The sequence below is a fragment of the Cyphellophora attinorum genome (genome assembly GCF_001299255.1).
Source record: "Cyphellophora attinorum strain CBS 131958 chromosome Unknown Contig1, whole genome shotgun sequence".
NCBI lineage: Eukaryota > Fungi > Ascomycota > Eurotiomycetes > Chaetothyriales > Cyphellophoraceae > Cyphellophora > Cyphellophora attinorum.
This window is the reverse complement of record NW_017253229.1, coordinates 909081-922211: the sequence shown is the minus strand read 5'-3', so window position 1 is coordinate 922211 and position 13131 is coordinate 909081. Positions and strand designations below refer to the sequence as shown.

The 13131-nt window shown below is 54.0% G+C and overlaps 4 protein-coding genes across 4 annotated transcripts; 2 read left to right on the top strand and 2 right to left on the bottom strand.

The window, feature by feature from the left end:
- Positions 1 to 606: 606 nt before the first annotated feature.
- AB675_577 (uncharacterized protein) lies at positions 607 to 5955 on the top strand (the record flags this gene model as incomplete). The annotated part of the gene is made up of 4 exons (XM_018146018.1): positions 607 to 3579; positions 3649 to 3732; positions 4771 to 4825; positions 4877 to 5955. 4 exons carry the CDS (start codon positions 607 to 609, stop codon positions 5953 to 5955), a joined length of 4191 nt encoding a protein of 1396 aa, XP_018006037.1.
- A 1021-nt stretch (positions 5956 to 6976) lies between these two features.
- AB675_576 (uncharacterized protein) lies at positions 6977 to 8063 on the top strand (the record flags this gene model as incomplete). The annotated part of the gene is made up of 2 exons (XM_018146008.1): positions 6977 to 7702; positions 7764 to 8063. 2 exons carry the CDS (start codon positions 6977 to 6979, stop codon positions 8061 to 8063), a joined length of 1026 nt encoding a protein of 341 aa, XP_018005406.1.
- A 1666-nt stretch (positions 8064 to 9729) lies between these two features.
- On the bottom strand, positions 9730 to 11136 carry AB675_575 (PHO85 cyclin-6; the record flags this gene model as incomplete). The annotated part of the gene is made up of 1 exon (XM_018145999.1): positions 9730 to 11136. The coding sequence occupies one exon, from the start codon at positions 11134 to 11136 to the stop codon at positions 9730 to 9732; it is 1407 nt and encodes a 468-aa protein (XP_018005857.1).
- Positions 11137 to 12184: 1048 nt separating this feature from the next.
- On the bottom strand, positions 12185 to 12926 carry AB675_574 (Proteasome subunit beta type-1; the record flags this gene model as incomplete). Its single annotated transcript, XM_018145988.1, has 2 exons — positions 12185 to 12506; positions 12553 to 12926. The coding sequence occupies 2 exons, from the start codon at positions 12924 to 12926 to the stop codon at positions 12185 to 12187; spliced, it is 696 nt and encodes a 231-aa protein (XP_018005952.1).
- Positions 12927 to 13131: the final 205 nt, after the last annotated feature.

Below are 13131 nucleotides of genomic sequence, written 5' to 3'. Positions count from 1 at the left end.
GGCAGCATTGTGATCATGAGATTCTGGGAGGACTTCGAGCGGGCTCCACCGTCCGATCGTCGACTCCATCTAAATTTGGACATCAGACAGAAATCATCTTCAATGTTCTCTCCAGTACATCGACGTAAAGGGTTCTGGCGGCGTGCTTGTGGCATCGATCGACCAGACTAGAGGTCAAACGCAGAGTGGCTGTGTGGGCTTGCTGTCATCCTAACACCGACGTCATCTGAGACTGAGCAGTTGACGGTACTTTATCTCGCTAGTCGAGCCGTCTACATCTACTCGAACACATCGACGCTACCTCAAGCAAGGGCTTTGCACAGAATAGTGCGAGTAGAAGGTCCACGCGTCGTTTGAGTTGAGACGGGAGAGTGACCGCCACACATCGTTGGCTGCAAACGACGAAGCCTTGGCCACATATATATTCCGTCTTCACTAGTTGACACACAAAAGCTGCACGGTTGAGGACTCTTTTCCTGCTAAACTTACTTCGACATTCACACACGATTCTGTCGCGATCGACTGCATCAGCGAGGAGCTAGCTGGACCCACACTTCCCACATCTTATCAAAGATATCGCCGCGGGAGGAACACAGTTTCAGCGCGATGGGGTCGATCGATGTAGAGCCACGCTTCCGGCGGCTACAGCAATTCGACTCGACGTTTTCACCAAACACCATCACGCAGTATGAGTCCGAACGAACTGGCATGCGCATCGTTGTAGTCGATCAAGTTGGACCCAAAGTCTACGGCTACTTCGTCCTGGCTACGGAAATTCATGACGATAGCGGTGCACCTCACACTCTCGAACATTTATGCTACATGGGCTCAAGAAGCTACAAGTACAAAGGCTTCCTGGACAAGCTCGGGACGAGAGCTTACTCCAACATAAACGCGTGGACAGCGACCGACCACACCGCTTACACCCTCGAGTCGGCAGGATGGGCTGGCTTTGCGCAGATTCTGCCAGTGTATCTTGATCATCTGGTGGTCCCACTTCTGACTGATGCTGGCTGCGTGACGGAGGTCTACCACATCGACGGCGAAGGCAACGACGCCGGAGTTGTCTATTCGGAGATGCAAGGTGTCCAAAACACGCCCTCAGAATTGGTCGAGCTTCGAGGAAAGCGTCTGATATATCCAAAAGAGGTCGGCTTCCGCTACGAGACGGGAGGCATGATGGAGCAACTACGAGTATTGACACCAGAACGAATACGTGAATTCCACAGGGACATGTATCAGCCTAAGAACATGTGCTTGGTCATGTACGGTGAAGTCGACCATAAAGAGATGTTGAAGATCCTAGATGACTTCGAGTCGACAATCATGGACGATATTCCTGCACCAGACAAGCCGTTCAAGCGCCCCTGGATTGATTCAAAACAGGCTGTCACACTTACAGAATCCGTCATTGAAGAAGTTGAGTTCCCGGAGGAGGACGAGGAGTTTGGTCAAGTCGATATCCGCTATCTCGGTCCGGATACCGCGGACGTTGTTCAATCGGCTGCCCTGTCGGTCGTGCTTCAATACCTCTGCGGATCTCCTGCAGCCGTCCTGGACAATAATTTGGTTGAAAGAGAGCAGTGGGCTAGTAGTGTCTTCTTCACACTGGAAAACCGACCAAAGACAGAGATCGCTTTCAGCATGTCCGGAGTCGAGACTGCGAAGCTTGCCGACGCTGAGAAGCGGTTCCACACGGTCTTGGAAGAAGCAATGGCTGCGCCTTTAGACATGCCTTTCATGACAGATTGCATCGAGCGACAAGTGCGGTCATCGAAGTACACAACAGAGTCACAGACAGCTGCCCTCTCGGACAGTATCATCGCGGACTACTTATTCGGCAGACGTGATGGCTCGACTCTTGAGCACCTAGGGTCCCTGACTCAGTACACGCATACTCTGACGAAGTGGACCGAGCAGGATTGGAAGGAATTCATCACCAAGTACTTTGTCAAGGCGCACTATGTCTCACTCCTGGGAAAGCCCTCTGCGAAGATGTCAAAGAGAATCACTGAGGATGACAAAGCTCGTGTTGAGAAGCGGAAAGAAGAGCTAGGACCCGATGGTCTCAAGAAGATGGCGGAGAAGCTCGAGCAAGCCAAGAAAGAGAACGACAAAGAGATTCCAAAGGAGCTCCTCGCGAGCTTCAAAGTGCCACCCACCGAATCAATACACTTTGTTGAAACAAGCTCTGCACGAGTCGGTCCAGCGCTTGAGGCGGGAAAGCCAAACAACAGATACCAGAAGCTGGTCGAGGCAGATGGCGGCGACAAGTGTCCGCTGTTCATCAACTTCGAGCATATCCCGTCCAACTTCGTACGCCTACATCTTCTGATCTCAACGGAAACGTTAGCCATTGAACTTCGCCCACTCCTTGCAATCTTCATGGAAGCGTTCACCAACCTCCCCGTCGATCGCAATGGCACCACCATACCATTCGATCAGATCGTCGTCGAGCTCGAGCGCGACACTGTTGGCTACTCGATGAATTCTGCTAGTGCTCTCGGCAACATTGAGTGCATTCGCGTCACTCTGCAAGTCGAGATCGAGAAATACAGCACCGCCATCAACTGGGTTCAAGAGCTGCTCTGGCACTCCATATTCGATGTCTCGCGTCTCAAGTCAATCGTCTCTCGCCTACTAGCCGACATCCCGGATTCCAAGCGCGACGGCAATGACATGATGACCGCTGTGCACAACATGACGCACCTGTCCTCCAAATCCATCAGCCGGGCGCGCTCAACGCTCGTGCAAGCTCTCTACCTCAAACGCATCAAACATCTTCTAGACAGCGATCCCGATCGAGTTGTACATCTCTTGCAGTCCCTACGCACCCACTTCATCACTTTCGCCAACCTTCGCTTCGTCATCGTTAGCGACCTCGACCGCCTTCCCAACCCGGTGTCCTCCTTTCAGACACTTCTCTCCGCTTTGGACGAGCCCTCTCCCCTCGCTCCGCTGGGTAGTCGCCTCACCCGCCTCTCCGACGCCGGCACGCATCCAGGCAGCTTAGCTTACGTCGTGCCTATTCCTGCTATCGATTCTTCCTTTCTCTTCGCCTGCACTCGCGGTATATCTGGCTGGACAGACCCGCGTCTCCCCGCTCTTATGGTCGCGCAAGCGTACCTTAACGCCGTCGAGGGCCCACTATGGGTTGCCGTTCGAGGTATTGGTCTGGCGTACGGCGTCAACACCAACTACGACCTCGAAGGCGGCTTTGTGAGCTTAGAAGTCTATCGCTCGCCGGATGCATTCAAAGCTTTTGACGCAGCGCGAAAGGTTGTATTGGGCCTGGCGGATGGCAGTGCGGCATTCGACGAGTTGATGCTGGAGGGCGCAGTGAGTTCGATTGTGATGGAGATGGCAAATGAGCAGGCAACGCTAGGGATGGCAGCCTTGAGCGGATTCGTGAAGGAAGTGATAAGGGGACTGGGCAAGAGTTGGGATGGCGAAATACTTAGGAAGGTCAAGAAGGTGACCGAGGAAGAAGTGAGGACGTGTTTGAGAGAGATGGTTATGCCAGTGTTCGAGGCTGGCAAGGCGGATGTGGTTGTTACTTGTAGTACGCCCGGTGTTGAGGTGAGTTCAATTGATGTCCTTTGCGGGTGCGTGAGTCCGAGGTAACGCGCTAATGTCTATGTGCTGCAGAACATCAAGGCCGGATTAGAGTCGAAGGGCTTCAAACCGGAAGTGCATGATCTCGCGTGGTTCCAGGACGACTATGGGCTGAAGGTCGACGATGAGCAGGACGACGAAGATGAGGACGACGAGGACGACGAGGATGACGAGGAAGGCGAACATGACGATAACGAAAGTGACGAAGATGCCTCCGACGCATGATGGAATGTTCGATGCTCGCATGTCTGTCGTCAGGCTAGGGCAAATGTGCCGATCAGGTTCCGTAGACTGTGCCATCTGCGCCAGGGTATCGTGGATGGGGGTGAATAGGCATCGCATATGCTCGTTGGACTAGATGTTAGAAGCCACTATCGCAGGCTAACCTTATGTCTTCTCGTCCGTCGTGCCTTCTTCTAAAGCTCGAAAGCATTTCGTCTTGTGATGGCATCGACCAGAGTTGGTTCACCATTACCGCTCTCCGTGATTCCAACGGAGCTCGGGCCTGTCTCAGAAGTCACTTACCTATGCCGCACTTCAGTAGCTCGAGGAGCTCAACACAGGCTGACGTTTTGGTCGACCATGTGCGCTCGAAGACAAGCGGTGGTCAGAACAGAATAGCGCGTCATTCGCGTCTGCTGCACTCCAAGACTCCGTAAAGCTCAATCGAGGCCCAAGAGTCCACCAATCCCGCAGCACTGACTGATGCCTGCACGAGCGACTCGTCAGAGCGATTGCTACACAATCGCCTATACTCGGCCAAGACCTTGCTGTATACCCAGCGTTGGGCATATGAGGTGATGAGAGGCAGGATGCGTGGATGAGGTCGAGTTCCGGCCAGACTCGCTCGACTCGTCGCCAATATATACCCCTGACGTAGCCACCAATGACAGCCCCGCAAATTTTATGCAGGGAAAAGGCGGGCAAACCAACGCCAAAAATATTTTGGTTACGATGCCGCCGGCGGGCCACGACTTTTTATGACTGTCTGTCTGACTTTGCACTCAAGGTGTCCCGACATACGAACGATCTTTTACTGTCGCGAACTTCGAGCGCTGCGCAGATCACACCTCACACTTCACCAACGCCACGAGCATGTCTGTCAGTAAAAGTTCCTGTAACCAATTACCGTCATCAAGCTGACCACAGTGCCAGTTCTTCATACAGAACAAAAGTGTAGGCGACAAAGAGTCGTCAGAAGACTGGCGAAGTAAGTCTCATTCTCGAGATACTCTGTATACTGGCTGACCTCATGCACCAGTCAAGGGCTACAATCCTCTCACCCCACCAGATCTCCTTCAACATGAAATCCCACAGAGCGAACAATCGAAAGCCACCGTACTCTCGGGCCGCAACGAGGGCGTTTCAATTGTCCAAAACACCGATCCTCAGCATCGGCTCCTCGTCATCATCGGTCCCTGCTCGATACACGACCCTGTGTCTGCACTCGACTATTGCGATCGGCTGCTCAAGCTGAAAGAACTGCACAAGAATGAGCTGTTAATTGTGATGCGATCCTACCTTGAGAAGCCGCGGACTACGGTTGGGTGGAAGGGCCTGATCAATGACCCAGAAATCGACGGAAGTTTCCTCATAAACAAGGGATTGCGCATTTCCCGCCAGCTCTTTGTTGACCTGACTTCGCGGGGTATGCCAATTGCGAGCGAGATGCTGGACACGATCTCTCCTCAGTTCCTAGCAGATCTGCTATCAATCGGCGCGATTGGTGCTAGAACCACCGAGTCACAGCTTCACCGCGAACTGGCATCCGGTCTGTCCTTCCCAGTCGGCTTCAAGAATGGTACAGATGGCAGTCTAGGTGTGGCGATTGATGCCATTGGCGCGGTCAAGCATCCACATCACTTTCTCTCCGTCACGAAGCCCGGCGTCGTCGCTATTGTCGGCACGGTAGGCAATGAGGACTGTTTCGTTATTCTTCGCGGCGGAACATCTGGTACGAACTACGATGCAAAATCGATAAAGTCAGCCAAGGAGAAGTTGAGGGCCAAAGGCCTGTCAGATCGGCTCATGGTTGACTGCAGCCATGGAAACAGTCTCAAAGATCACAGAAATCAGCCAAAAGTGGTGGCAGATCTGGCAGGACAGATCAGGAATGGCGAAGAGGCAATTATGGGTGTCATGATTGAGAGCCACATTAACGAAGGTGCACAAAAAGTACCTGCTGAGGGCAAAGCGGGTCTGAAGTATGGCGTTAGCATCACAGATGCATGCATTGGGTGGGAAGATACCGAGAAGGTTCTGCAAGAACTTGCTGAGGCGGTCAAGGCGAGACGAGAAAAGATTGGATCGAAGACCAATGGCGTCAATGGACATAGTTGAGCACGTGCCTACTGACGACATGCTAGATCTGGTCTGGCAATGCGCCGAGCAGATTATTCAGAGCCAAACACGGTGGCAGCAAGACAGGATACTGCGACCTGCGGCAACTCGCAGAGTACCAGTCGTCAAAAGCTGCACGCTACACAGCAGTTTGACGAGAGATGCCGTAGCAGGCAAGGTCAGCTCATGAACAATTCGAATCCGATGAAAACTGATCCAGTCCTGCAGCACTGATCACTGGACAACCTCCATCATCAACACGCGACACACGAATCTTCAGGCGGCCTCCACCGGATTTGGAAAATTTCCAGGAATTTCAGGCTGGAGTCTGGTAGACAAAGATTCGGGTCAGGAAGGTGCACATTTCGGCAAGAACGGCTATGTACAATTGGCAGCCGATACCGAATGAGATACATACTCACTAATGCAATGGACGACCACGACCTTTGAGCAACATCTGTGAACGACGAGATGGTTGTGTCCTGTGTTTCGCAGCGGGAATCTCACAACCAGAAAGCCCGGACGCCTGGTTGCCTTCTGGTTGCCCTATTCCTTTGTTCCGAACTCTTATTCAAGTCGATTTCGAGCATAGCGCCAACGTCCCGACCACGACCGAGCCATTCTACTTTCTTCTGCTTTGCGATTCATTGTCATGCGCTTGTTGGGTGAACGCTCACGATTGGCAGGAAGAGGAGACGAGATGCACTCTCGCCGCAGTCGACATGTCCAAACGCGATATTCTGCGCAAATGGTCCTTGTGTGCCTTTGTGAGGGCACGACAAGCGACCCTATGGAGTCGTCGAAGTCTTATTGTCCTTCTTTCCGTGACTCGCTCATCACTGACATCGCAGGCGATATCTCACATCGATTGCTGTTGCCCAGAAGCACTACACGATCACTTGCGCCTGCATGGGCATACGCTCATTTGACAACACGAACAGAGACAGCTTACTATCTTACCAGCCGATCTAACCGAATCACATTGTTTCTGACCATGTCTCACCTCAGCAGAATGGCCATCATGGCCGTGCTGTACTTTCCCCTCTCCACGCTAGCAAACCCTGTGGAGGCTTCCCAAATGCAGTACTCGGGCTCGGCTTCCGACGACGCCGTCGAAGTCATCTCCAAGACCGCCGTCACCATCATCACCGTCAGCGAGAACGCTGCTGACACACAGCCTGAAGTTGCTCCCACCGAGACCGAAGACGACGACGACGACAACAACTACTGGCCGACCTCCTCCGTCATCGGCATGAACCTCGAGCAACTCCTCTCCTACGAGTTCGACGACCACAATTTCGGCCTCCGGCCCTCCACCCAAGCCAGCAAACCCTCCCTCACGCACGGCCTGCCCTCCGCAACTCCCAAATCCGACGTCAGCCACCACTACGCCGGCGGCCTCAGTCAAGAAGAAGAAGAAGCCCACGCACTATCCATCATCAACGCCGTCGCCGCGCCCATCCGCGCTGCGGCAGCCTCCATCGGCAACGACGTCCCGGACAACAACGACCCGTCCGCATCCCCCCTCCCCACCCCAGCCGCCTCCCTCGACCGCCGCCTCATCTGGATCCCGAACATGGCGGGCTGCGACGATAAGGACTACCCCGGCCAGCCCCAATGGAAGCGCTCCATAAAGCTCCTCCTGCCCCCCAACCCCCTAGCCCCACGCGCCGAGCACCACGCCTACCGCGCGCGCCTCTACGACCTGGCCAAAACCGCGGCCCCCTACATGCCTCAAAATCGCGCCGTCGCTTCAGCACAAGCCCGGCGCTCCGCCGCTCTCTCCGCCCAGGAATCGGCGCGCATAGACCAAAACCACCAGCGCCGCCAGTACTGGGTCCCGTCGCAAGAGCTCGGGCGCGCCGTACGGCGCCGTGCTCAGCCATCCTGGATATGCACTCTACACGGATATGAGTGCGTACGAGAAGGCGCTGAGCACGTGGGCGAGCGACAACGCGTTGAATAGTTGTTGGAGCAGCCAGCCGCAGTTTGTGGTGACAACGGTGAAGAAGCAGGTCAGCAAGGCGCCGATTATTGGGAGCAAGACGTACAAGGGGAATGTTATTCCGAAGAAGGGGCAGCCGAAGGGGGATGGGGTTACCATTTGAGTGTGGGCTGAGGGTGTGTGCCACATGTATCAGGCCTTCGTGGAGGGAGAGGCCTTCTGGTGTTATCTTTTGTTTTTATCAATTTCTGGTCAATATTTCTGGTTGATAATAGCATCTTTCGTGAGTATATATTTCCTACAAAGCTCCACCAATGTCACGTCTAATACATGTAGCTACGAACCAAAGTATGCATTTTCGACGACTCGTCACGGTCTTTTGACGTCGCTCTCACTTACTGGCATACCTCAGCTTCATCGCCCTGAATGGCTTCGTGGCCTCGGACCAGCTTCACTGCATGCTTTTCCTTAAGAGGGCATTGCCTTCGAGGAGGCAATTTTTAAGCGGCAGAGAGACAGATGAAGGCGGACATTAGGAGCGAGCCACTGTGTGTATCTTACAGAGGCCTTTAGGGGCCACTTCTAGAAGATGCCAGAGTGTAAACAGCTGTGAGTGCGACGTCAATGAGCGACCTGTGGGCCTCGAGTGAGCTTGGTAAAGCCCTCGAAGTGCGGCAGCGTTGACGTAGACGTGCCTCTGTGTTGAGCGCCATTAGAATCCACGGCCACAGCAAAGGTGACTCGATTCTGTCGGAAAGACGAGGAGAAAATCTTCGCAAGCTCTCACGCAAGGCGAGTGCTTTGAAGCGCCGGCAAGGGATTGTTCATCAGCAGTGGCAACGATGTATTTATTCACTCCAATTCCCAGATTCCCACATCAAAGTTCGCCGTTCTATGCACATGTGTGACAGGATATGCCACACAACCCCAGAGACACGCTCTTCGCTTCGTTGACCCTTAGCCATTCGGCCGTTCATTCATGAATGAGCCTCTCTGACGTGCAAAATCTATGCCTACCATATAAAACTGTGCAGCCTGCCTCCGGCCGTCGTCCGGTAACCCCTCATTCTTCTTCCACGTCGCCACCCAGTGAGCGCTTCCCTGGCAAGTGCAACTGCCTGCGGTCTAGTAACGCGGCGAGCGCAATGCAAATCCCACAGCTCACTGAGCAGCCAGTACTCACGCAGCCGTGGCCAGGCCCGGTGTACGTTAGGACTGCGTAGTAGTTCTACGGCAACCCAGTCGCCGTGGTCTTCGTAGAAGCTGCTCCGCCCACAGATCCTGCATGGCCTGTAGTTTCGCCAGCATGTTGCGTTGCAGGGTCGTGTCTGGCCTTCTACACGGGAATTTTGAGAGATATGCTGAGGCTGATCTTCTATCCGGGACGCTTCTTCCTGTCGGTGGTCGTCCGGGTCTTCGTCATCGCGCTCCTCCCGGTTGCGAAGAACGTGCTTGCCTTTACATGCAACTTTTGAGCAAGTCGGACATGTCGAAGGTGCTTCTCCACGGTTATCAGACTGACCATCTCCATCCTCTCTACAGTGCTCTCCAAGCCCCTCGTTTGAGCTTCGTCCATAGCGCTTCCGCTTCCGAGAAAGGGCTGCACTTGAATTTCCTTCGGAGCGCTTCCGCTTCCGGGGGAGCGCTACGCTAGTCGTTGAAGCTGCGAAGTTGTCATCATCTCGTATCGTGATCTCTGATTGTCTGTCGAAACAAACTTGTGGCCGATGATCACCTCTGGTAAGTCTATGTAACACCGCCGTGAAACGCCATGCCAATTCCAATATGTCAAATAACGTGATGATTGTTGTATCTCGTGCCGGAGCAGTCTATGCTGGGGTCGCCCGAATCGTCGATCGATTGTCTCGCATATACACCCCCGAGTCCGTGCCAGACAGATTGTGGGCCGAGTGCGCTCGATCCGCGGCTTGTTGCTGTGCCACATGTTCGCGGGCGTAAAACTCGACTAACATTGTGCCGTATGCTTCCAATTCCTCCACGGGCACGCTCAGACGAAAATTGTTGAGTATCAAAAATTGCAGTTCGAGATGGTTGAGCTCGACTAGGGGCAGACCCCCGACCTGCGATATGTCAGTAGGAATTACTCTGCTTCGTGTTGCACTTGCCTTAGCATATCTTGAGTTGGTGTAGAAAACGTCGCTGAAGAACTTGCTGGCGCAAGTGACTCCGGCAATGACCAGCCTGTGAATATTGAAGCTGTCTACAACGAAGAAATTGCCGGCTTCTGCCAAGGTGGCCTCCATCGGTGGGGATGGAGGTGCCTCTGTGGGCGTGGAAGGTTCGTGCGGGTTAGGCGATCCGGACTGTGGTGGCGTCGGAGCTGGATCATGGCCTTCGAGTGACAGCGTGGACTCGCCGGTCGTCATGCTCGGTAGAGATGCTTCCGAAGCGTTAGGGTCCCGTCGCTGTGATTGCGACTGCATGAGCAGGTTCTTATTGACAACCTCGGTCATCCGGTCGAAATACACCAACAGACTGAGGAAGACCTCGTACGTTGTCGGACAGTACTTATGTATCCGGCTCAGGTAGCTCAAAATCGTTATGCTTGGTACATTTTTGCCATGGAAGGCCAGAACACTGGTCATTTGTGGGCTCATGTTGGCCTGATCTTCTGGAAGAGGTATGGGTCGGTTGATGTGGTCGTGGTTGCGGTCATTGGTGTGCGTTATCTTCGTCAGAAGGCCTGCCACCATTTCGATGATGTCGGTGACCGGCATAGAGCTTATCTCGTACTGTCGTCCGGAGTCCGATATATTGCTCCCTGTCCTCTGATGTAGCCGAGGCCGTGCAAGGTATTCTTCGCTGGCAAAACTCTGTATGTGGTTTAAATCGCGCACTCGTATCCTGCTGGGAGAGGTAGCAGCTGAGTCTGCCAGTGATCTCATTGACGGATGTGTAGGCTGGAGTCTGGGAGAATTGGGTGAAGATTGTGCCAGGCCTGAGGGCTGGCTCGTCAGGGGAAATCCTGCTTGATCATAACCCCGATTCTGCGGATTGTTCGCTGGATGATACCGCTGCTGGTTCGCATGGGCGGCATAGTTCGCCCGGACTGCATCGTCTCTTGCGTTGTCCTCTGTAGGTCTCATAGAGGGGCTCGGTGGTGGGGCTTCTCTTGCATCATGGTCTGAGACTCTGGCGGCCGAGTGCGAATCGTCGTGCGAAGCTTGCGTTGGCACCGCAACGCTGGATCCGTCATGGTGGTCTCGTTCCACCATGTTGTAGGGATATGTTAGGCTGTCCGATGAGGTTTGGGTGATTACCCGCGTTCCCATCCTTCAGCGTTCAACTGTGGCAGTCTGGTAGGAGGGATCTTGTCAGTATGATGACAGACGTGCTTGCAGCTTCGGAAAGTACAGTAGCGATTGGGCATTCGAGGTTATGTGTCTGCAAGTACAACGTCGAGACCGCCGGCGACTGCGCCGGTGGAGCAGCAGCTGGACCGCAAGTGCGGGAATTAGTGAGCTCTCCGGTACCAGCGATGCGATGGCCTTGTCGTTGCTATCGCATACGCCGCCACTGAAGGTACTCTGGAGTTGCTCCTGGGCTTGCCGTCGGAAGGGCAGACCCAAGGTCGCTGTGGGGTTTCGCAATGGAAGAAGCGGTGGGTTCAAGCCAGGAACCTTGACATGTGCGGCGATTGCGGGCGGCTAGAGAGGTGACAGAGACAGAGATGGGAGTTGGCTTACCGGTGACATCTCTTTCTAAGAGCGACTAGAAACAAGCAGCAAAGATACCAAAGAAATGAGTGACGCTACAATGCTAGAAGGAGGGGAATGGATAGTATCATGGACAATGAATATCTTGGTTGGTGTCGGTTGTGTTGAGACCAAATCTCGAGAATCGCAGTTCCATCACAGAGAGATCTGGGAGTAAGGCAAGTCTCCCTATTGGCTCCTTCCTAGGCGTCGGGCGAAGCCTCAGGCGTCATCGCTCCTCCCAAATGCCCGCCAAAATTAAGCACGAGGCAGCCACGACCACCCGGAACCCTCGTACCCTCAGCGGCCCCCCTGCTCGGCTTGCTTGCGCATAAAAGATTAAAATCTTTGGCTTTGACCATGTCCAACACCTTCCAGACGCAAGTACCGGCATGGCTGTTAATGCATCGATGCACGCTTACATAGCTACGCCCTGTCCATGATGCCCGAAATGCACCGCGAACACTGCCCGACCCGTGTACGCCTTTGGGGTTTGTCCGTGTTGCGCTTGCCTCCACGCATATTTGAGGAACGACTGCCATCACTACCTTTGGCTTTGCCTTGCTACTCATTGTACACCGGGCCCCGAGTAGCCTGTGTCTGGGAGATAGAGATGTCTCACAGCACCTCTGTTCGTCAACACCACCATTCGAATGACACCACCTGAACTGCCGTCCCATTTGATTGCCTCTGCAAGAGAGCCCTTCACGAACTTGATGCCTTCCTCCTCGGTCATGTTCTCCTGCCAGTGCGCATCACAGTAGCCGTAGATGTATGTTGAGCCCGAGCCACCGATGGCATACTTCTGTTTGTGTAGGGAGCCGCCGAGAGGTATCGAGTAGACGGAACCGCCGTGGCGTTTGTCCCATCCTGCAATGATCATGCCGGCGCTGTCCTTGTCAGTAACGTCTTTAGCGAGGACCGTGTAGTGCTCACCTGAGCTGATCCTTGTTCTCGTAGCACAGCTCTTGGAACAGAGCCGCAGCTGTCTGTGTAGTAGGTCCTCCCTCGTTTGTGATGCCATACATAGCCAGGTGGTATTGCACGATATCCGCCACTGCTTGAGTGTCTGCAGCCGAGCCTGATCGACAGCACCATATTGTGTCATGTACTTGTGTGAGCTTGTCTGTGACTCGGTTGGCAATGTATGCGCCTGTGGTAGTTCGGCTATCGGCTCCTAATATCACACCGTCCTTGAAGTTGATGGCCATAATCGACGTTCCCAGGTTGACCTCGCCAGATTTGAGGTGGTTCATATCCACGTGTATGCCATCCTCCCCCAGCATGCCTGTCGCATTCCCCGTGAGCATCTTGCTTGATGAGTTCCGGAACCCGCTCAAGTAGGCTGTAGACGTCTGGTGGGAATAGTGTGAACTACGGAGAGCTTGTGATTGAACGGTACGGATAGGCGCAGTCGGTGGATGACGGTGGAGGACGGTTGAGGGTGTCGACAGGTGTGGAAGTGGAAAGGTCTCGATACCATTGAAGTGTAGACCAAAGGCACCGAGAAGACGC